This window comes from Vigna unguiculata, chromosome 5 (assembly GCF_037176805.1).
Source record: "Vigna unguiculata cultivar grain cowpea cultivar isolate G323 ecotype 2 chromosome 5, ASM3717680v1, whole genome shotgun sequence".
Lineage (NCBI taxonomy): Eukaryota > Viridiplantae > Streptophyta > Magnoliopsida > Fabales > Fabaceae > Vigna > Vigna unguiculata.
This window is the reverse complement of record NC_140796.1, coordinates 39,627,439-39,652,759: the sequence shown is the minus strand read 5'-3', so window position 1 is coordinate 39,652,759 and position 25,321 is coordinate 39,627,439. Positions and strand designations below refer to the sequence as shown.

Sequence of the window (25,321 nt, the reverse complement as noted above, 5' to 3'; positions counted from 1 at the left end):
TATTATACATATAAATTTTTCTACGGTGCACAAAAAATGATAAAAACATATATTTTTTCCTAATTTTAGTAACTTCAATTAGGATGATCTATTTTCATGTTATCTTTGTTGGAAGGAATTGATTAAAAGTTAATTACCTTTAAATTAAATTAAAATTTAGGGTCGGAAAAGTAAGGAAAACTAGCCACCAAATTGCACTGAAACGCAAAATTGAGAGTCATTTGAATGACGAGAGAGTGGGAGGACAACTGAGATTAAGGTGAAAGCTAGAACATTTTTGGGAGCGAAGAATCTATGTTAGGGGAACTGTTATTTGTGTTTACGATTAATTTAAATGTTGTTTTGGCTTATGCTATGTTCACGTTTCTGGGAATTTCCCAAAAATCGCTTGGCGGTTCTAATGATCCGCGAAGCGACACAGGTGCTTGAACCCAATTTTCTTTGTTTTGGGGATGAACTGCCTAACAACTATGCTCTTCCTGCTAGGCGACGTGAGCTGGGTTACCTAGTTCAGGGTTTTAGGTGGTTCTTTCGCTCCCAAGATTTATAGGATATTAAAGAAGAGGAATTCACTATTCCATAAGAACTTCCACTTTTATTGCAGCTAGAACGTAGTGCTGCCTATATGTTTCTTGTTCTTAACAATCATGTAATTTAGCAATACCATTGTGGAGAAAATCATGTTAAGTCCTTAAGACTGTTGTAAACTTACTAAAAGCACAATCAAAGTAAACTTACTGTTGCTCAAGTCCCCCAAGACACAACAATTTTTTTTTTGAATTTTGTAAGGAACTTAGGAACTAGTAAGGAACTCTTAAAACATTAAACCCAGGATATAAAAGAAAGAAAGGAGAGAAAAAAAGAGAATGATAGAAAATGAGAGATAGAGATTGAAAGTACAAAGTTGTTTTTTCAAAAGAGCAAAACATGATCTATTTATAGGGAAGGGAAAGCTTGTTCTACAAGGTCACACACTGGAGGGTTACAACGTCCCCCTTGTATTGGGAATCCAAGTGTGAGTCTAAGTATCACATTGGGTAGAAATGAGAAAGTACAACACTATATAAGGATGAAGACCCATAAACTCATTGTCTCAAGGTTTTCGGTTGAGAGTGGTGTCAATACCTTATATGGTTGGACTTAAGTCTCATTAGTGTTGTATCTCCCAGTGAACCTCCTCCGTGATAGACGCGTCCATTATGGTCCTTCTATAGAAACCTTTTCTAGATAGGATTTCAAGTAAAAGTCTCCCATTAAAAAGAATGGCGTTACGGAGAAGGGGTACTCGTGGTAGGAAATCCTTCTGCTAGAGGTGAGGTGTACCAATATAGGGGAAGGGACTCAACCCTGAGGGGGATATTTTTGGAAATCCAAGTGTGAGTTTAAGTCCCACATTGGGTAGAAATGAGAAAGTAGAACACTATATAAGGATTAAGACCCATAAACCTTTCCTTAAGGTTTTTTATAGGAATTGTTATCAATGTCTTATGTAGTTAGACTAAGGTTTCATTGGTGTTGTATCTTGTAGTTAACCTTCTACCTCGATCGACGTAACACCTTGATCTAAGAGAAAGATCCGCAATAACCTATGAACTATGAAAAACCAAAAGTGGATCTTACCGCTAAAGCCTCCAAGACGTGTGCAACAAATCGTCACATTGTGAGAAGAAAATCGTTACTAGTGACAAATGCTCAATAGTAAATCTTTACTTGCAAATATCTTCATTAATAATGAAGGAAGAGACTACATGAAAGAGAGTTTTGCAAGTGTGGTACACGATTTCTCTATTGCAATATAAAACTCTATTTTTATAACAGTCAACTCTATGAAAGGAGAAAGTAGAAGCATTGGTATGACCTAGTGGGATTGGCAAAACAAGAGATGACCTTGAATTCAACATCTCTAAAGCTATAATGAATGCATATTGATCCAAAGTAACAAAATTACTTGAGCAAGAATTATGTAATGGATAAGGACTCAACAAGGATGTGATATGGTTATGAAGCGGAGGTTTTGGATTTTCATCAAATTGGAGGTTTTGGATTTTCATCAAATGGAACTATAAAGGTAGTAATTCACGGAATGCATAGCGTTGGACTCACTTTCACTGTAACTGGTGTATTGAATCCTATTGATGTTTTGTGATTCGTGAAGATTGAGTTAAGATCATTGATGCAAATCACACTAAGAAGGCTTTCAACATGGGTCAATCGCTGGACCCATTTTTCTTTACATGTCTTCAAATACTTAGATCTAGGTATAGGTGTTATATTGTGCGGTGTAATTAGCACTCATGGGGCTTGTATTTTGGCCCACGTTTTTAATTACCTTTTACATATTTTCATTGTATTTTTTTTGGGCCACAAAAACATGTTTCTAGCAGCCCAATACCTCTTTCTTTCAGCAGACTTTAGTGTCCAAAGATGAATTCTACCTTTGGGCCTCGAGCAACCCAATCCAGCATCAAGTTCATTCACATGTTTGGACCAAGACCAGCCTACAGCCCAACTCATATTTCAGCATGGAGGCTATTCTGCTAAGCATCATTTGCACATCCAGGAAGCCAACCACTTCAAAAGGACGAAGCATTCTACTTCTTATAGACATGACAACTAGGGTTCCATTATTCCCCTTTCGATCTCAACCCTTAGACAACTGTTTGGTTAGCGTCTCCATTCTTGCTGTTACCCAATCTTACTTCTTACAATTAGGTTTATGTTAGACGGTTTCTTCTCTTACGTTTGGGTTTTATTTCACAGTCGCCTTTCTTCTTCTATAAAAGGCAGGCCAATCTATTGTAAACGAGAACTTTGATGAGTAGAGTGGTTTTTCCCCGTTTATTCATAGTCCACGTTCTAGTTGAGGTTTTCACCTCCTAGGGTTTACGATTTAATGAGAATCTGATAGGTTCCACACCAGAACTCGTTCGAGAGAAACTCGTGATTTCATCAAGAGTGTTTCTTCACATATTTCATTTCATTTCTTCGATTCTCTCCGAAAGATCGAAGATTTGAGGTTTCATATCATTAACACCTGAAGTGTCTCTTATAGATATATAATACATATTGTTTTGCTAACAAAAATATATAACAATATATTTAGAGTGTTAATTATCATATATGACATGACAAGAAATGTTTAAAGCAACAAGAAATGCAACAGAAAATAATAAAGGTCCAATGGTATTCATATAAACATTCCTTACAAACTTATTTGGATTATCATTAGATAGAACTCTGATGTTATTTTTACTTGTATATTTTTCATACAATCTTTATAACTCGTGCAAATATATTTATTTTCCTAATTTTAATAACTTCAATTAGGATGCTCTATTCTCATGTTGTCTCTGTTAGACTTTCCTTCAAGTTTCCGAGCAAAATACTCTTTAAAATATTGATTCACTCTGATGCTCCTGAACTGTGATGGTGTTTGATCGGTGATCAAACATGGCGAAGGACCTATGACAGCATCTTCTCTAGGGCTATAGAATGTTGCAAATGAAATTCTTTCCATCTCAGAATTCACTGTTACTCGATGCTCAACACTTCGATAGGTTCCATTTGTAATAATCTATGCCATATAAAATATACAAAATTGAAAATATGAAAGTAAACTTCATTAGGATATATAAATCACATAGAACAAAATAGATTCTCTATAATTATGACATGATTTTATATTTATTTTTAAGAATCTTTTTTACCATGTTTCTGACTTTCTTGTTCAAACAATAGTTGAATTTTGTAATTTTCATGTATATGATGAATGGAATGGTTTTCACATCCGGAATCAATAAAAAATGGTTCAAAATTGAAAACAAACATTACTTTTAAAAACTAAGATGACCAAAAATTTTAGAATAAAAAAAAATATTTTTGAAAAGATAAAAAACTAATCAGAAATCTTATAATTAAATAAAAGAATATAAATATAATTTATTCAAAAACAATACCCTTAAAACATCACCTAAAACATTTGTTAACAAATTGAATTTGAGTTTTATAGAGTGAATAAGACTCTTAACCTTTTAATAGGTAACTTTCTTATAGTAAATAAAAATCTAAAATATTAAAACCTTAGAAAAAATGTATTTGCGATAATTTACACATTTAAAACTTAAAAAAAAATGAAGCTAAACCCCAACTAAAATTTACCTCCATTGTGTCACCATTATGATCATATATATTACCTCCATTATGTCACCAACATTGACAACAAAGGCATTAAGTAAGGGTTTAACAGGAATCCACATGCCATCTTTTCTTATCTGCAACCCTTCCACTTGATTGACATGTAAGAGGATAGTTAGAGTTGATGCATCTGAATGATTTGTGAAACCAATGACTTTTTCTGGTTGAGGAAATGGCGGGTAATAGTTCATCCTCATCCTCTGTGTTCCATCTTCAAATAATTCTCTCATTTCCCTTTCTTCTATCTCCAAAGCTTTTCCCATTTGCCCAATTATGATCATCGCCAGATCTTTCATTTTTTGTGAGTATAGCTCTAGATTCTCTCTGCATAACACAGACCAACACGGCTGTAAGATAGATTGTTTTTAAGACATATATATAAATGATTACTTCTTTTATATTAGTTTCCAAAATTTCAGAACTGTAAAATATTAATCAATTTACCATCATGATTTTAATCTTACATCACATTCAAACAACCAGGATTCTACCAAGGACATTAGGTTATTTAATATTGTTTTACTGGCTAAGAGGGAATGGAGGTTGGTTATGAAATTTTAGAATCCAAATGTGAATCTTGGAGAAACTTAAATGATAAGGATAACCCTAGAGACATAAATCAAGGTGGTGGAGTGATTTAAGCCCTGTGTGGAAATGGGTTGATGGGAAGTGGCTTGATGAGAACGTGTTATGGAAATTAGGAATAAGCTTTAAGATTAGATTTTGGGAAGATAGATTGCTGGGAGATTCTCTTTTCATGTATAGATTTTCTAGTATTTATCTAAAAGCACACAATAAAGGGACTACACCAGGAGAGTGAAGCTAGAAAATGCTAATAAATGGGAATGGTATGTTTAATGGAGGAGAGTATGGTTTGAATGGGAAAAACCACACTTATCAATCCTAATGGGAAAGTTAGAACAAAAATCACTAAATATGGAAGGAGAGGATGAATGGAAGTGGTGTGATGTACATAGTGGGGGATGTCTATAGCGACAATATTATTTTCTTTAGACTATTTTTGAAAAGTTAAGGCATTACCATCTGTCCAACATTTAGATTGGAGGGTATTTTGGATAGAGTGACAACTAACAAACCTTGAGAGGTAGGGAAAACCTACTACGCAACAATGTAGTGTGATGTGTGGTGAGGTAGATGAAATAATGTAATGCAACTGCAATGTGAGACATGTGTATGGATGGATCGGGACAAGTTCACTATAATATAGCCAAGCGAAGAATCACTTCAAACAATTTAGTAGTTTAAAGATTAGTCCTAAAGGTAATTTCATTTGAAGAGTATGTGGGTATCAATCATTTGGGATATTTACAATATAAGCAATAAAGTTATCTCTAATAATGCTAGTGCGAATGTAAAAGAAATCTTCTGATCGGCAAAAATTAAAGTTTGGGTATGGTTAACACATAAATTCAACAAAGAATATTTCTCATACTCTGAAGGGTTTCTTTATCCCTTTTATAAGATTAGTAATGTAGTAATAAAGTTGACCATTTGAGGATGATGTTTATAATTTAAAATTCATTTTTATGTCGAAAGTCAGAGTGAGGATATAAGTTGTACGGAGTGTAGAGTTATACTAAACTTAAAAAAAAAAAAAAAAAAGGTAAGAGTGCATGAGTACAGTTAAGAAAATAGAGACAGTAGTGCTAGGGAAAGATGAAATGGAAATGTAAGAAAAGGTATGTATTTGGAAAAACTCTAATTGGTTTTGCAAGTAAGGGATCAATACACTAGGTATACACTAGGTGATGATGTATAAAACTGTACAAAGTATATGCAAGGTTAAGTGAGATGTAACCTAAATAGAAATTTGTTTGAAAATAATTTTATTATTCATTAGGGGGGTTTCTTCCTCCCCCAATATTTTTTGTGCACCTCCAAATATTCATGCTCTTCCATTTATGTTCTTGGAAAATTAAATAAAAAAAAACTAATTAGGTAGATGCAATAATTAAACAATTATGAATGGCAGAGTTAGTTGGCTACCTGAATTAATTACCAGTAGTGTCTTTTATATACCCTGCACCCCTCTTCTTTCAGTTTCACTTACACTTCCACTTTCACTTTTTCACTTGTTCATTGGTTCGTTGGTGGTTGAAGTGTGAATTTTTCAGTTGAGGGTCCACTCCTATTTCTATTTCACCATTTGCTTCATTTCTTCTCAGAAAAAGGTACGCGCATTAGAATACAAGTTTATATTTCATAAATTTATGTCTGAGATAAATGTTATGCTGTGTTTTTAATATTTCATTCTTACATTTTACGGAAGTCATCTTTATTTACGGAAGTGTTTTGCAGAAGCCAAGTTATTATTTCCATGTACGGAAGTCGACTTCCGGAAGTGTATATGTAAAACGGAAGTCGACTTCCAGAAGACAAGTGAAATTTTACGAAAATCAATTTTTTTTTCGTTCTGCGGAAGTCGACTTCCGAAATGTATGTGTGAAATGGAAGTCGACTTCCGGAAGTGTATGATTAAATCGAAAGTGGACTTCCGGTGAAGTGAAATTTTTTTAGTGTTACGGAAGTGGACTTCCGGTCTTTTAAGTGAATTTTTCGTCCCGAAAGTCGAGTTCCAAAGAGTAGTTTTTTTTTTGTTTGGTAAGTAGTGTGGTAAGTAAATTTTTTCCACTTCTGTAGTAAGCGGTTTATCATCTTGTTTTTCACTTTTTCCACTTCCGATGCTTTTTATGTTCTACCATGCTTTTTTTTTTCACTTTTCGAATTTCGTAGATCTTTTAGACTAAGTTTTGTTTTTTCTTTTATTTTTTTCAGTTTTCCACTTCCGTAGATGCCTTTACATTAAGTTTTTTTTTTCTTTTTTCTTTTACTTTTCTACTTCCGTAGATGCTTTTAGAGTTAGTGATATTTTAATTTAGTTTTACGTAAGTCGCCTACGGAAGTCCCCTACGGAAGTCACGTCACACTCTACGGAAGTCATATGCTCTTACGAAAGTCAATAATGTTTACGAAAGTCACTTCACAGAACTCAGTTTTAACTACGGAAGTCAACTTCCGGTATTGATGGCTTACGGAAGTCGACTTCCGTAAGTGCCATTTTTTTTGTTTTTGCATGTTCTACACTTCTGAAACTGGTTCTATGGAAGTCCACTTCTGTAATCGACTTTCGAGTTTGCGTTTTTACAAATCCATATTCAAATAAAACAAATAACTACATACGATACAACAAACATGGCAGAAACAATCAAAAAATTTAAAAATTAAAATATACAACAAGGATAGGTTTACTTACCTGTTAATGGAGAGGAATGGTGAAGGGAAGAGGGAGAGCAGACAAAAAATAGACAGGAGTGGGGCACGACGAGTGTGGCACATTAAAGAGGAGAGTGGGGCAGATGAGAGATTGGGGGGGGGGGTGCGACGGCTAGGGTTGAGTGAAAACAAAGTGAGACATTAAATAGGAGAGAGAAATAGAGATTGATTGATTTAAAATTTTAAAATTTTAAAATATTAAAAGGGTAGTTTTGGAATTTATGAAAAATTTGGAGGTGCAAAAGAAATATTGGGAGTGCAGGAAGAAAACCCCTTCATTAGAAGTTTGCTATGCCATAAGTATTGTACTTTTTTAGAGCTTGGGGTTTGTGGATACCTTTTACATCTCTCCAATATTGTTTTGCAACTTTGTATTCGGATTTAGACATTTCAAGTATCATGTTTTATTTATTTTATTCTTTTTCATCGATAAGAAAACAAGAATAATTAATAATATGCATAAAATGCTTATGCTTAGAATGTAAATACAACCTTTTACTTGTTTTACTACACAGAAATAGAAAATTTCTAATTAGTGATCAATTTTAGTGACAATAACTAATTAGTGACTAATTTAGATATTAATTTATAAATTAAAAATTATTGATAACTAAAATAGTTCTTAAATTGATAATTATAATAAATAAGTCAGTAACATTAGTTACAAATATGTTTTTTAGCTACCAAAAAGACGGTCTCTAAATTTGGTTACTAATGAAACTAATTTAGAAACTAATTTTTTTATAGCTAAAAATTGATAATTAATGTTAGTTATCAATTTAGATATTAGTTTACTATAATGATCAATTTATAGATTAGTTTAATTATCAATAATTTTTATGTTATAAATTCGTATTTAAATTGGTTACTATAATGATTAATTATTATTAATGTTTAAAATTGATTTCTAAAAAAAGATTTTCTTGTATTGATTCTTGTAGTAAAGTGTTATTTTCTTCTCTTAACACTTCTATAACGAATATAGAATTTTGCACTCAAATAATTTATTTACCTTGATTAAATTTCAAACCGAAACAATCTATTTCTACACTTGGGCAATTTTAGGTTGTCAATAAACACATGTATTTTAGTTTTAGGTTTGATATATGTAACTTAGAGAAAATCAAGTTTTAGTTTACAGAACAGAAAAAAAAAAAAAAAACCATAAAGGTTTAAGGTTCTTTAAATATACTTTAGAGAGTAGAAAGTATCTCTAGTTTAATGTTTAGAAATTAAAGCGTATGTTTTGAAATTTAAGAGATTACAATTTTTCATTTTTAAATTTGAAAGACTAGAATTAAATCTTACAAATTTTAAGAAATAAAAAATATACTTATACTTTAGCAAACCAATAACCTCACTGAACCACTATATATCACATAAACAAGACCCCCTTTCTACATATAAATAAAATCAGAACCATTCCAATTATAATCAATAAAAACCACAGTTCAAGAATCTCACAAAATGAGTGGTCCCAAAGTTGAATAATTTGTATTATGATATCACTATAAAAAAGAAAATCCATATATAAATACATACACATAAAAAAATGTGACAAAATATAAACATATATAGAACCTGAAAGGAAGAGGGAGTTGTGGAAATAAGTGGGGCATTCTGGATTTGGTAGGAAGGGTGGTCATGTAGAACATATCATTCCAATCAAGTTTTTGATCTTCACTCACAACAAATAATTGCCCAAAACCCTCCATATTCCCTGAAGTCTGCCAAAACTTTTTCTTCTCTGACATTGGAAGGTTGAAGAATTCCTTAATATCCAACTTTATTTTGTCCACCAAAGAAGAGCTCACGCCATGGTTTATAATCTAAAAAATATTAAAATTGAAATCCATTAACTGTTTGAGATTATATGCGTTCCAAATAAATTGAAGAATAAAAAGAGAATATGAAACTAACCTGGAAGAATCCCCATTCTTTGCAAGCAAGGTGAAGCTTGGGCAATTCCGAACTCCCAGATTCTTGAGAAAGCAAATTGTGCATGTCAATAACAGGAATCTGAAGGGTGGCATGAGATTGTTGAGAGATGAGGAGCTTTTGTTGTCGATGTTGAGGCTGAAAGTATCTCTGTGGAACATTAGATACACTCTCCTTAGACAACTCTTGAACTGATGGTACCAAGACTGAAGTCCCTGATTTGTTGAACAACGTTTCCATACCCTTTGCAAAACAACACACTTCCACTCTTAATCTCTTCTTCAATTATAAGACCCTGCCTTTTTATTATGACTGGCTGAGATTGAGATCTATTAATGATATTTTGAAATTAATTTCATCGTACAAATAATAATTTTCATTGCTGAATTGTTGTGTGGTTTGAAACCAGTGCTATTAAATGCTTACCAGAAGAATTTAAGGTGATAGATGACTCTCACGTCAACTTTTCTCTTACTCAACGTTCGTATTTATAAATATTTAAATAACTGTAGTCTATACTAGTACTAGACATGAATATACAGTTTTAGTTTATTTAAAAAGTCTTGTTCTCAAAATAAGGGTTACTACATTTGGATAGAACATCTTGCGTCTGATAGCCTTAGGTTCTAACTCTCAGATATGAGATTAGATCTACAAGTGAAGCATACTTCCATGAACACTAAAATAAAGTGCACATTTTATCAGTAATTAAGGGAAATACAGTTTAGTTAAGAGGCTAAGTTCAATCCTAACACTTTAATCAACATCACCTATGTCAAATGTAGTTTTAATCTATTTTTAACAATACCAAATCAAACCTTTGTTACAGTTTCATTGTCAAACTTGGTTTAGATTATTGATTACTAATTTAGTTACCAAATCCGTGTGGATACACCAGTGCATTAAGGGCTTTCTGCCTCAGTTATTTTTCACATTTTGCCTCGAGTCTGGAACTGAGGCATATTGGGGCGAGGCCACAAGGTACCCCTTTTGGCCTCGGTTATCACCCGAAGCAATATACCCAGTTTTATGCCTCGGTTGTTTCAAAACCGGTGTCATATACCCACTTTTCTGCCTTTGGTCAGATAGGACCGGGACTATAGGGTAAAAATATTTTTTTATAATTATCATAGATCTAAACGAAAATCTGAAAATTTTAGAATCCACGGGTCACTCAAGATGCAAGCGACATACATGAACTGAAGCTATTCTATATTGAAATGAACTCAATAATAGATGTAACAACAATGGTGGTGGTGGAGAATCTGCAGCAACCACTGGCATCAAGAGGATAACAGTGAACAGAAATGTTGGTGCTGCCTCACCGCGTTCTCAGTCTCCTGCAAGAGCAAATGCTAATAATAAACCGTTCAACGAGAATCAGCAGCCTCCATCCCTTAGCCGCAGCTCTTCAAGAAAAGCAGAACAATCACCTTATAAGAGAAATCCATTGAGTGAGATTGAACCTAACTCCCTATCTTTTCCACATTCAGCAGCCAACAATAACAGCAACAGGGTTCAAAACAGACCCAAAAAGGAATTTGAAACAGAGTGCGTTTTTCCCATTAAACTAACCTCCACAGCAACCAATTCGCTTTGAATCCCGCGTTCCACCTCGGGCTTTCCATCAGGATCGAGAAATGTAACCACGTCCACATCTTCCGAGAGACTCATCCATAGGAAAGGCGTTTTGGTGACTCCATAGGCGAGGGATTCAGAAGGGGATTCTCCCAGTGGTGAAGGGTATGGTAGAGGTGCTTGTAGTAGATTGTGCCCTTAGCTTTGCCCCATTGTGTGATGGTGGTCTTGGAACCCCACCTACGCTGGCACATGCTGAACCACAGCTTGGAGTCACGGGCACAAAGAGAACCCAATTGCTTGGATGTGTAGGCCAGGGGGGCGACAGTGGTCGGAGGCGGAAGCTGGTGGCCGAAGGAGGAAGCTGAGGAAGGGAGAGACGGGAGAGGCACGAGAGAGAGGTCGAGAGAGAGAGCGTGCGAGAGAGAGAGTGAGAGAGAGAGAGACGCGAATGGAGGTGCAGCACAGGGTGGCCGGAGGGTGTGGTGGCAGTGGGTGCAGCGGAGAGAGAGAGAGTGCGAGAGAGAGAGCGAGGGGAAGAAGCTGCAGAGGCGCAGACGCAGGGAAGAAGAAGGGTTCGCAAAATTCGAACCCTAAATAAACCCTATGGTTTCGGTTGTTAGGGGAACCGAAGCCATAGACCCCCTTTTGGCACTAGGTCTCCTTGGACCGAGGCCAACCAACTAACGTTGAGCCACTTTTTGGCTTCGCGTCTTACTGGACCGAGGCCTATACCATTATTTGGCACTGGTTTTGGGCGAACCGGGGCCTATACCCCTCTTTGGCTTCGGGTATTTGGAGAACCGAGGCCTAAAACTTGGCTCTAATTGCAAAAATGCCACTTCGCCATTATATGCTTCGGTTCCTGGCCAACCGAGGCATATAAGGCGAGGTAAAATGGGAATTCTGCACTAATGAAATGACCTTGTTGTGCTACAATTGATCCAATATATTTATTGCAAAATTTAACCCCCAACGGAAGTCAACAAGTTTTTGGCGTCGTTGCTAGGGATTTGGGCTAAGTTAGATCAATAGTTTGAATCACCTTAAGTTTGTTGTATATTTGTGTAAATTTGTGTAGTAATTAGTTATTTAATTTTATTTTAAAATTCAATTTGCTCCGCTCACTTGATCTTGAGTTGTTGTGTATGTCAAGAGGAGAGAAAGGAACCTTGTTTTTTGATCCGAAAATTTAGAAAACTATTAGGAGAAATAACAACAAAAACAGGAAAAACAGGCTGCAGGAACGACTTGAGCTGCATCAGAACCAGATAGGAGAAAAATCACCTTTTCAAAGCTCAAATTTGAATAATCGATAACAATATAAGAAAAGCAACTACTAATGAATATACCTAACTACCCCTTCTTAAAATTTTGACAACTGTCCAAATAAACGGTTTTTAAGTCATTTCCAATTTTTGTTTTCCTTTAATACCCATTCTAATATTGTGACACCTATTCTCATGTATGGGTTTTCTGTCGTTCTCAATGTTTCGCAGCCAAAGGACCATTTAATCCTCACCTTCACATTTCTGATGCCATTATTTGCGGTGGTATTTATGTATTTTAATGTTTGGCGCTTCTTCCCCTTCCCCGTTTAAGTTTGATATCACTATACTCGATGGACAGGAAAAAAATGATTGATGGACGTGCCCAACTTAGTTTCCCGTTCCTTCCTTCTTCTTCATATCTTCTACTTCCAATTTGTCCAGGTTCAGGTTAGGTCTTTTTGAACCCATTTTTGTTTTTCATGTTCTTCTCCTTATTTTTTATTTTTGTTGGTGTTTTTCTTCTTATTCGTTCCACATAAGGTTCAGATTAGGTTTTTTTCAACCCATTTTTGTTTTTTGTGTTATTATCCTTATTTCTGCTAGTGTTCTTCTCCTTATTTTCGATTAAGGTTGAAGGTTAGGTTCTTCTTTTTTTTGAGATCTAAGAAATTCGTGATTTTTTGTGTTTGTCTATATTATTTACTTTTTCGTTTTCATATCTATGAATTTCATATTGTTTGGGTTCTATTTTTCTTTTCAATTAGTTTCATCGGTTCATTGTAGAGATGTCAAAACAGGCCAGCCCAGCCCGATTTTGACCCTCTTTAAACGGGTCGGGTCGAGGTGGCCCGGTAGGGTGAAATGGGGTTGGACTTTTGGACCCAACCCGCGGGCTGGCGGGCTGGCCCGCCAACTTTTTCCCATATGTTTAATTTGTGGCCCAAAAATGATCACAACACAAAAAATCCTGCAATATATCACAGCAAACAAACTCCCAAGTGAACATAAAAAATGGTAATAGGTAGACAACAAAAGTAATAGACAACACCTGCATAACAATAATAACAAAGCATTAGATACATCAAATAGACACAAACATCTACTTTAAAAAGTTTCAAAATCAAAAAGTGAAGAAACTTTATACTTACGTTAGATTTTGACTCCCTAATCATTCTTGGAAGATAACCTTCTAATCCAATGTTATAAAATGGGTTGCCATCAGGATAATGGAGGGCAAAGTTTCTCTCCGATAAAGGACCAGGTTTCTAATTCTTATCAAAGAGTGCAAAGACAAAAACATCAATTGGAACAAATGGTTTTGCAGGAGTACCCTGTTTATGGTCTATCATTTTTAACAAATTACTATTATATATTTTTGCATTCTATGATGTGGCTCCAATTTCATCAAGACCACCTTTAAAAGGCCAACCAATTTCTGAAATCTTGACTTCAATATCAGTATGACCCAGTCTCTTAATTGCAGCATAAACAACATTAATATATCGAAGGAGGAGGGGGAAATCGCAGCAAACAAAATCACGAACAGACCTTCACCTCCAATTAGGGGAAATGAAATTTAGGGTTAGGGAAATTCATCCAATACACTTACAAATCAAAAATTAAGGAACCAAAACGTGAATTTAAGAACGAACCTGTCAGTAGCGGTGGTCGTGGTGGTCGAAATTATCCCCGACGTCGCAGATCGGTGGTGGCTCTACGTAACCGCGTTCGCTGTGTTATCTCATTGCACTGCCTTCGTCGTGCCCAGTGACGTCTCCTGGATGACGGAGGAGTAGGAACACCACCGGTGAATGGAGGGCTGAAAGGTGGTTCTCTGATTTGCAGTCATAGAGTGCGGTTCATAGTGGAAGACACGTTCGCGAGAGAGAAAGAAAGTGGAGTGGAAGGCACGCGCACGAGCATGACATGTGTCACACACAACACATAAAGCAATTAAAAAAACTGGACGTCGGGTTACGGGCTGACCTATTTCAACCCGCGGGATGGCCCGTCGGGTCAGCGGGCTGAACGGGCCAGGTTGATGCGGGTTCTCGGGTTGATTTTCTTAGCCCAACCTATGTTTTTTTGGTCCGGTTGGCGGGCCGGCCCGATTTGACATCCCTAATTCATTGTATATTTTTGTCATACAAGTCCTTTGTTTTCCTTTGGTCTTATTTATTGGTTGATTTTTGGGATACAAGTTCTTTAGTTGTTTTTATGTATTTTTTCTTTATTTGCTTTCTAAAAGTTTTGTTTTCCTTTTCAACATCTAGGATTTTCGTGTTCGTTGGGATGCCACGTTGTCATCTCTAAGTCCCATATCTCCATCTTTTGATTTTCTTCTACTAGGTTTTCTGGTATTATTCTTATCTTATTTGTTTTTTTCTTTTGCGAAATAAATATGTACATGCTCATGGGTTATGTACTGTGTTGTCAAGGCTGATGATTTTATTTGTGTATTCTGTGTTGTTGTTCTTTTGTTTATTTTTTAACAATGTTGTTTTGGTTGCTTTTTGTGTTATTTCCTCTTTGTTGTAGTGAAGTTTAAATCTTTTTTTGTGTGTTAGTATTTTGGTGTTCTCTATTTTGTTTATTAAGAGGGTTTTATTTTATTTCTTTTCAGTGTTATTTCCTATCTTGCTGAGATACTCCAATTTTTATTTGATCTTCTTATTGTTGTCTTATGAAAGCATAATCTTGCTTATGGAGATTGTAGAACTATTAATCAATTACCTCATGGACTCTTCTAACAAATTTGATTGTTCGGATTTATGTTTCATATGTTTGCTAACATGTGGTGTAGTTAGTTGTCGATTTTATGATCTTTATTTATTCTCATATTAAATGTATATTTTGGGTTATATTTTAGCGTTATTTCTTTCCTTAACAGACAAAAATACAGTAAATAGTATTATTAAGTCAGTTATAGGTTGTTGTTGTGTACTTGATAAATGACTTTTATTTTCTATTTTCTATTTATTTCTATTGATTTTTGTTTGTGTTTTTTTTTTCAGGTTACAAGTTACCTATGAGAAATATAAGAGAAAATAAGAGGTGAAATTTGTGCTAAACCTTTAGAAATGGTGAATATTTAAATGTCTTTCTACACTCCTTAATCTGAAATGTCTTTGGATTCTTTAAGATTTCAATTTAAATTTGTATGTATTTTAGTTTATTTATCTAAAATTTGTACGCATTTCCAACACCCGTCGTATTTTGTGCGGAAATAATGACAGTGAAAACCGTCTTAATTTGTTTATTTTTAAAGAATTGTCATGCAAAATACAACACCTAGAAATGCCATTATTTGCATTGTACGAATGCGTTATACGACGTTTCAACTGCCATAATTTGAATGTGATTTTTTTTATATTATTTTTATGTAACTTGCTTTCCATTATTTTTGAACCTGTTTTCCATAAAATTAAAAAAATCATAGACAACATCTTGATCATTAATACTTTCATTCATAATTCATATTTCATATTTAAAAAGTTGATATTATGAAACACCATTAAAAAGTTTTCACATTGAAAACAAAAGCCAAAAATAATATAAAACATTATTATAATACATTTTACTAAATTTCTATAGCTATGTTCCTATAGTTATGTTCCTAACTTGTCTTTTTTGTCCTGTTTGATCTTTTTATACCAATATGTGATGGAGCACCACTTCAAACATCGGGTACCTAGAATAAAAAAAAACTTATAACTTATTCAAATTCACATGTGTATTATAATAAACTTATGTAATTTGTTAAATAAACTATTAAAAGTTTACCTCATTAACCAAAGTATGTACCAAACTAGCAACCATAGCAGCAAAATGGTCAGGAACGTCATCTCTAGAAGCAATGTAGGCAACCAATGTTTGCATTTGGTTTTTGAGAGTTGTAATCTCATTTTACATCTTTAGAAACTTCTCACCCGTATTTGTTAATGTTGCACTACATGAAGCAAAATTCATACCATTTAACCTTGTAGTGGATTTCTTAAATGCAAGAGTGGGACAAGCTCCATGTTACAATTCTCTGACCCGACCTGGATGATCCTTACCAAATATGAGACCAGTCAGATCATTTGGCGATATATCTGATGCAATCTCTGGGTTATTCAACATTAGCTCATCTATTTTTTCCTGCATTAACTTGGAAGTGCAAAAGATCGCCAAACAAACAAATTATGACAACTTAAAGTGATAAACCAGTACACTAACAATTAGTTCAGACAAAAATAAGCAAATTGAAAGTGATCATATAAGTTGAAGTACTTGGTGAAGAGAAAGGTGTCCAAACTCAAATAAGCAAACCAACAATTAGTACTTAGCCGAGTTCATCATTTATCACCTTTAGACGAGTACACTTTTTAATCTACCTTATGTACTATAACTTGATAAAGTCACAAAGGGTTTTGGAGAAAATGCAAATCTTCCTCCTTATTCTGCGTTGATTAATAAGACTTTTATAAAGTGCTATCTAAAGGAACTCAGAATAATCTATGCATTTTCACCTCAATTATATTTGTTGGTATCGTGCAGCGGAATGTTTGAGCGTGCGGACAAAACCAAGAGGGGGGTGAATTGGTTTTTAAATAATAAAATTAATACTTTAAAATTTTTCCAAAATTTATTAATTAGATCAATAAATAATTTCTTTTAAACACAATAATAGATGAAATAAAGAGATAGAGAAGAAGATTGAACACAAGTATTTATACTGGTTCGGATCAAAAGACCCTACGTCCAGTTGTTAATCTCTTAAAAACGAGATTAACTAAATCACTAACAAGTAACAAATTTACAATCAGATATTAAGAGTGTAAGGAAAGAAAACACCTCTCTTGAATCACACAAGAGATGAACACCTTTCTCTGAATCACACAGAGAACCTTGACCTTAGCTTTCCTAGCAACAGCAGCAACACTCAATCTCCTAGAATACCTCTCAGGAAAAGTTATCGCTCTACCCACACTAGGTTTTTCAAAGCTTCTATTGAGAACACTCAGAGAACTCTCTTGCAGTCACAACACTAATACTCTAGCTTCTCAAAAAGGTGAGTGAGAAGTAACTCTAAGGTTCCTTAAATAGGGGTTCCAGAAATTAGGTCAAAAAGCTGAACAGTCGCGCCCAACAGACCAGGATAATCGATTATCACTAATGATAATCGATTATTCTAGTGTGGCTTATGGAAAACAAATTTTTTTAGCAGATAATCGATTATCAGAAGTGATAATCGATTATTCCAGTGCTTTCTTGAAAAAATTGGTTTAGCTTAGGATAATCGATTATTCTAAGTGATAATCGATTATCATGTTGATATTTCAAGAAATACTAGAATTTTCTTGTACAATACTGCTTCTAACTTAATCTAATTACATTTTACAAGATAGCTTTAAACATAACAACATATGGTCTTCATATTGTCTTCCAGATGGCTTTCAGACTTCTTTTATCATCATCAAAATCTTGCTTCAGCATTTAGACTTGTATTGCTTTTGCCAACAATCTCCCCCTTTTTGATGATGATCAAAACAATATGTTTAAGGTATCTGCAATCAAAATATCTTACAAGGAGATTTGTTAGTAGCATTGTTTGGTTAAAACGTTTAAACTTTTTCTCCCCCTGTTTTGATCATATGAAAAAAAGTTTTAATAAAGGAGCTCCCCCTCAATTAGGCATAGGTAAAGAATAACAAGACAAATAGACTTTTATTAAAAATAAAACAGGAAAACATATTAAAATTGCAAACAAATAGACTATGATGTAGACTTTTAAAAGTCTTGACTCATGTCATCATCGTCCTCATATTTATCAAATTTATGTTCTAAGTTAGAGATCCTAGAATCTAATCCTCTAATTAAGCCAGTGACTTCTTCATGTCTGTGAGTGGAGAGAAGAAAGAATTCTTCAAGCCTTTGGTTGAGATTTAAAATGTGATCCTCTAAAGAAGAGGATGAGCCACCAACACCACTGGATGATCCAATATGTGTGTCAACAGGAGGAATAGGAGCAGTGGGAGGATTCTCTTCTTCTTCATTGTCCGAGGAAGGCATATCATCCTTGTGAATGTAGGTATTCCCAAAAGGAATAAATTTCATCTGCTTCAAGGAGTTTTCTGCAATTTTGTTTGCTGTAGTTGTCTTATGAGACTGTTCATCAGAGACATTTACCCCTTTATACTCACAAATATGAGAGATGAGCAAGGAATACGGAAGAGGATATTGAGGCAATCTTTTGGCTTTTAGCATGGTGTCAAGAATGATGCTTGGCCAATAGATGGGGATGTGGTTGAGCATGGCATATATCATCATAAGATCTGCTTCACTGCACTGTGCGTGGTTTGTACCACGTGGACATAGAATCCAAACAATGAGATAATGAAATAAACGCTCATCGATTTTGAGAGGTCCAGCTAGTAATTGGCGGCCAATTTCTTGATCTGGGCGTCGCATAAAGGATCTATATGCAAAAATTCTGTTGAACCCTTCTATGCCAGCCGTGAGAATGGGAGATGTGCCATCATGAATGGGAAATTGTGCAACATTTTCCCAAATGTCATCATCTAAAATGATGTCGATACCTTTCACTTTTGTGAACCTAACTCCATCTCTGAATTTGTAATTGAAATAAAAGGCTCGTACCAAATCTGGATAGTAGGTGCCTTGCATCTCTGTGAAGAATTTCACACCTTGTTCAGCCGGAAAGTTTTGAATTGTGAAATGGTGATTTACAAACCATTGAGACTGGATGAATTTTGGAGTGATGAGAGGTTTGTCTTTCCACAGTGTGATGAATTCAGAGCGTCTTTCTTCATCCGAAATCCATCCTTCAATGGAGGTTGTTCTAGGTGCAGTTGAGGGATGAGAGGCACGAGATGCAGTCCTTCTGTGTGTAGGAATTTTTCTACAAGAGGATTCAGCCATGGTTTAGGTAAAAGAGAGGGAAGCCTTTGAGAGTTTTATGAGAAAATGAGAAAAGGAGAGGGTCTTGAGTGTTGATGGAGAGAAAATAGTGTTCTGGTGACAAAATGGTTAATATTTATAGAGAGAAGACTCCAACGGCCATATACACGCGATTTGATGCAAATCTAGCCATTGCAACGGCTAGTTTTTGAATTTTATTGGTCCAACGACGTGTAATAATCGATTATTCTAAGATGATAATCGATTATTGGTTCATGAACTGGGCTAAATATGAAGTCTGAAGAGCTGATAATCGATTATCCTAAGTGATAATCGATTATTCCAGTGAGTTTTTGATTTTTGGCTCAGTATTAAGGATAATCGATTATGGCCCTAAATAATCGATTATTACAAAAATGTTTTTGAATTTTAAGGCTGAGATTTTAATGATAATCGATTATTACCCAAAATAATCGATTATTCGAGTATGTTTTGGGATTTTTGAAGAGAGTCTGATAATCGATTATTGACACTTGTAATCGATTATTAACGCTATTTTTCGGATTTTTTAAGGATTGTGAGTTTTTTTGCAATTTAAGAGATCTCTAATATGCCTAAGTCTCTTCTTAGTTCATAAAATCTATCTTTAGTTAAAGGTTTTGTAAAGATATCAGCTAATTGATGCTTTGTATCTACGTATTCTATTTCACAATTTCCTTTATTGATGTGATCTCTTAGGAAATGATGTCTTATTTCAATATGCTTTGTCCTAGAGTGCATTATGGGATTTTTGGTTAAATTAATAGCACTGGTATTATCACATTTTAGAGGTATGTGATTTAGAAAGATATTATAGTCTTCTAGTTGTTGTTTCATCCAAAGAATTTGAGCACAACAATTTCCAGCTGCTATGTATTCAGCCTTTGTAGTTGACAAAGCCACACAAGCTTGTTTCTTTGAGTGCCAAGAGACTAATGAATTACCTAAGAGGTGACAAGTACCATTAGTACTTTTTCTATCTATTTTACAACCATCATAATCAGCATCTGAATAGCCTATCAAATTAGGAGATGCTCCTGAAGGATACCATAGTCCAAAACATGCAGTTCCTTTTAAGTATTTTAAAATTCTTTTTACTGCAGTAAGATGTGATTCTTTTGGATTGGCTTGAAAACGAGCACACACACATACAGATTGCATAATGTCAGGCCTACTAGCAGTAAGATACAACAAAGAACCTATCATGCCTCTAAACATAGTTTGATTTACCTCTATTCCTGATTCATCTTTGTCTAAGTAGCAGGAGGTTCCCATAGGAGTACTTGCTTCCTTAGCAGTATCCATTCCAAATTTCTTAAGTACTTCTTTATAGTACTTAGATTGAGAAATGAAAGTTCCATTTTCCATTTGCTTAATTTGAAGACCCAAAAAAGAATGTCAATTCTCCCATTATTGACATTTCAAACTCTCCCTGCATTATGCTTGCAAAGCCTTTACATAGTGAACTATCAGTAGACCCAAATATTACGTCATCTACATAAATCTGAACTAGCAAAATATGCTTATTTACTTTTTTGATAAACAGAGTTAAATCAATTTTACCTCTTTCAAAATCATTTTCTAACAAAAATGTACTTAATCGTTCATACCAAGATCTAGGTGCTTGTTTTAATCCATACAATGCTTTCTTTAATTTAAAAATGTGATTAGGAAACTTATAGTCTTCAAAGCTAGGTGGTTGTTCAACATACACATTTTCTTTTATAAATCCATTTAAAAAAGCACTTTTGACATCCATCTGATATAGTTTGAATTTCATGAGAGAAGCATAGACAAGAAGTAAACGTATAGCTTCTAACCTGGCAACTGGAGCATAAGTCTCATCATAGTATATACCTTCTTCTTGTCTGTATCCCTTTGCTACAAGTCTGGCTTTGTTTTTAGTGATGTTTCCATCCTCATCCAGCTTGTTTCTGAACACCCATTTTGTTCCTATTACTTGGTGTGAATCATCCCTAGGAATGAGTTCCCAAACTTCATTCCTTTCAAATTGATTCAGCTCTTCTTGCATTGCTACGCACCATTGATCATCTTGAAGAGCTTCGTCTACACTTTTGGGTTCTATCTGTGAAACAAAGGCAACAGTCATACAGAAATTTGACATATTTCTAGTAACAACTCCCTTTGATATATCACCAATGACATTTTCTAGAGATAATCCTCTAGGTGATTTCCAGCTTTTGGCAAGATCTTCAGGTGCAGTCAGTGGATTCTCATTTAGATACATCTCATCAAGGGCTTCTTTGAAATATTCTTCATCACCTGCATTTGTTTTATTTGACTCAAGAGGGTTCTCCTTAAGGTCAACAATTTCATCAAAAACAACATGCACAGATTCTTCCATATTCAAGGTTCTTCTATTAAAAATCCTATAGGCTTTACTAGTTAATGAATATCCTAAGAAAATAGCTTCATCAGCTTTAGAATCAAATTTACCCAAATTTTCTTTTCCGTTATTTAGAACAAAGCATTTGCATCCAAATATTTTTAAATGTGCTACATTAGGCTTTCTTCCTTTAAATAATTCATAGGGGGTAACTTTTAAAAATGGTCTAATGAGCATTCTATTTAATACATAGCAAGCAGTGCTCACAGCATCAGCCCAAAAATATTTAGGCACATTATATTCGTTCAACATTGTGCGAGCTAATTCTTCTAAAGATCTATTTTTCCTTTCTACAACTCCATTTTGTTAAGGAGTTCTAGGTGCAGAAAAATTATGCATAATTCCATTTTCTTCATAAAAGTTTTCAAATAATTCATTTTGAAATTCTCCACCATGATCACTTCTTAAAACTTTAATTTTCAAATCTTTTTCATTTTGAACTGCTTTTGCAAACTTTTTAAAAGCTTTAAATGCTTCACTTTGTAGTGTGAGAAAGAAAGTCCATGTATATCGTGAGTAATCATCAACAATAACAAGAGCATAATAATTTCCTTCAAAGCTTTTTGTCCTTGAAGGACCAAACAAATCCATATGCAAAAGTTCTAAAGGTTTTGATGTGGAAATCACATTCTTTGAATGAAATGAAGATTTTGTTTGTTTTCCTTTTTGACATGCATCACATAGTTTATCTTTTTCAAACTTTATTTTTGGTAATCCAATTACTAATTCTTTAGAAATCAGTTTGTTTAATTGTTGCATGTTAATATGAGCAGCTCGTTTATGCCATAACCAAGGATTTTCTTCTTTAACAACCAAACAAGTTATATCACTAGATGATGCAGTATCAAGATCAAATATTAAGGCTATTTCTTTGGAGTCCTTTTGATGAATAGTGCAGTAACCACTCTCAAATATTACTTTGAGTCCTTTATCACATAATTGGCTTATACTGAGAAGATTGTGCTTTAGTCCTTCTACATACAGTACATCCTTGATCTCCAAAGTATTTCCTCCACCTACATCACCTGCTCCAAGTATTTTTCCTTTGTTATTATCCCCATAAGTGACAAATCCTTGTTCCTTCTTTTTAAAGTTCTTAAACTTCTTTTTATCTCCAGTCATGTGTCTTGAACAACCACTATCAAGATACCACATTGATCTTCTGGATTTAGAACTCGTCTGCAAAATAAGGAAACAATTCATTTAGGTCCCCAACAACTTGTTTGGGTCCTTGGGGTTAGAAAAAAAAATATCTACTTATGAACAGGAACCCAAAGATATTTCTTATTAGGAACACCAAGATGTTTGATATTGCATTTGTTTGAAGTATGACCCTTTTTCATGCAATAAAAACATGTAGCAGTACATGCATATGTATTTATAGAATGATATGTTCCTTTTTCTACCCAAACTCTACGAGTTCTTTTAGTTTTATTTTTAAAACTATGATTATGAGCATGCTTGGTCTTATTTGGATTTTTCTTGATTTTAAACTTTTCACAATTTTTATTTTCTAAAGCATCTTCAAGATGTTTTTCCAAAATACATATATCAAACATGTAACTTTTGCATGAAGCACATTCAACAGTTTCTTTATTTTCTAAATTTAAAATTTTATTTTTCAAAATTTCTTCTTCTTAAAGAGATTTTTCAAATTTACTTTGCAAATCTTTAAAATCAGATTTTAACTTTTTATGAGCAGTATCCAATTTACTAGATTTAATAAGCAATTGTTGAAAGGCATCATACAAATCATCATAGTCATTTTCGTGGCAAGTAGAATTTACCTCACTATCAGAATCATCATGATTGGCCATCAGACATAGATTTGCTTCTTCATTTTCAGAATCGCTAGAATTTGATGAACTTGAGGCATTGTCTTCCCAAGCTATATATGCTTTCTTTTTGAAGAATTTTCTACCCTTCTTTTCTTCACTTTTCTTTGAATTTGGGCAATCAGCTTTGACGTGTCCAGATTCTCCACATCCATAGCATTTGAAATTTGAGGATGATCCTTGATTATCCTTCTTGTTTCTCTTGAATTGATTTTTATCTTTGGCCTTCATGAATTTTGTAAACTTCTTAATCATGAGACTAAGATTTTCATCATCATCCGAATATTCTTCTTCCTTTTGTCTTTTGCCTTTAACCACTTCGGTTTTAAAGGCTATATTCTTCTTTCTTCCAATATCTTCTTCATCATTTAATCTGCCCATTTCAAGCTCATGTTCTCTCATCTTTCCAAACAGAGCTGCCATCGTCACTGTCGCAAGGTTTTGTGACTCCGTGATGGCTGTCACCTTTGGCTGCCAAGTCCTGTTCAAGGATTTAAGAACTTTTATATTTAATTCATCAGTGTCAAAAGTTTTACCAGGACCTTTGAGATGATTGACGATATGTGTGAATCGTTTCTGCACATCGTAACTTTCAGAAAAATTTGCATCCTAACTTTCTAGAAAGGATAATTTTCACCAGTAAATAGAGGAGGTTTGTTGATAGACGCGCCCTCGGCAAAGGTTTGATTTTGTCCAACCATTTTCAAAAATTTTGAATAACTACCAAAGCAAGCTCTGATACCAATTGTTGGTATCGCGCAGCAGAATGTTTGAGCGTGCGGACAAAACCAAGAGGGGGGTGAATTGGTTTTTAAATAATAAAATTAATACTTTAAAATTTTTCCAAAATTTATCAATTAGATCAATAAATAATTTCTTTTAAACACAATAATAGATGAAATAAAGAGATAGAGAAGAAGATTGAACACAAGTATTTATACTGGTTCGGATCAAAAGACCCTACGTCCAGTTGTTAATCTCTTAAAAACGAGATTAACTAAATCACTAACAAGTAACAGATTTACAATCAGATATTAAGAGTGTAAGGAAAGAAAACACCTCTCTTGAATCACACAAGAGATGAACACCTTTCTCTGAATCACACAGAGAACCTTGACCTCACTACAAAAATTTTATATATTAGCTACGGAAAATTTTGTAGCTGATCCGTAGCTAATCCGTAGCTAAACCATTTTGCGACAGATTAACTATCAAATTGCTAGGAAATTTTCCGTAGCTAAATACAGGTAGCTAATTAGAGACGGATAAAATCCGTACCTAATCTGTAGCTAATTCATAGCTAATCCCTCTCTATTCCCTCTCTAATTGAAGTAAAAAAGTTTTACAATTTCTAGCTAATTTGTAGCTAATTCATAGCTAATACCTCTCTATTCCATCTTTAATTGAAGTGAAAAAGTTTTAAAATTTCTAGCTAATTCATAGTTAATCCCTCTCTATTCCATCTTTAATTGAAGTGAAAAAGTTTTAAAATTTCTAGCTAATCCGTAGCGAATCTGTCGCAATTCTATTGTCGCTAATCCGTAGCTAATATGTCGCAAATCTAATGTCGCTAATCCGTAGCTAATCTGTCGCAATTTTGTTGTCGCTAATCCGTAGCTAATCTGTTGCAATTCCGTTGTCACTAATCTGTAGCTAATCTGTCACAATTTTGTTCTCGCTAATTCGTAGCTAATCTGTCACAATTCTGTTGTCGCTAATCTGTAGCTAATCTGTCGCAATTTTGTTCTCGCTAATCGGTAGCTAATCTGTCGCGATTTTTTCCCTGCTAATCCGTAGCTAATCTGTAACTAATTTGTTTCAATTTGTTTCTCGCTAATCCGTAGCTAATTTGTCGCAATTCT

At 34.3% G+C, this 25,321-nt stretch overlaps 1 protein-coding gene and 1 pseudogene across 2 annotated transcripts; both read right to left on the bottom strand.

The window, feature by feature from the left end:
* Positions 1-3,155: 3,155 nt before the first annotated feature.
* LOC114185951 (protein SRG1-like) lies at positions 3,156-9,752 on the bottom strand. Of its 2 annotated transcripts, none has more exons than XM_028073928.2 (4): positions 9,409-9,752; positions 9,070-9,317; positions 4,194-4,518; positions 3,156-3,574 (listed from the first exon to the last, which is right to left on the bottom strand). In XM_028073928.2, exons 1-4 carry the CDS (start codon positions 9,664-9,666, stop codon positions 3,320-3,322), a joined length of 1,086 nt encoding a protein of 361 aa, XP_027929729.1. In that variant the 5' UTR covers positions 9,667-9,752; the 3' UTR covers positions 3,156-3,319. The 2 variants fall into 2 exon arrangements, with proteins under 2 accessions (XP_027929729.1, XP_027929730.1); XM_028073929.2 differs by having other exon boundaries at positions 4,159-4,518; positions 9,409-9,748.
* Positions 9,753-11,140: 1,388 nt separating this feature from the next.
* The window catches only part of LOC146886425 (uncharacterized), a 32,421-nt pseudogene continuing 18,240 nt past the window's right edge, over positions 11,141-25,321 (bottom strand).

Coding starts and splice junctions, on each gene's coding strand:
- LOC114185951 (XM_028073928.2), bottom strand. CDS start 9,666: ATGGAAACGTTGTTCAACAAATCAGGGACTTCAGTCTTGGTACCATCA. Junction 4,519..9,069: donor CAACTCCCTCTTCCTTTCAG/GTTCTATATATG, acceptor TGTGTTATGCAG/AGAGAATCTAGAGCTATACT. Junction 3,575..4,193: donor ATGTTGGTGACATAATGGAG/GTAATATATATG, acceptor TATATGGCATAG/ATTATTACAAATGGAACCTA.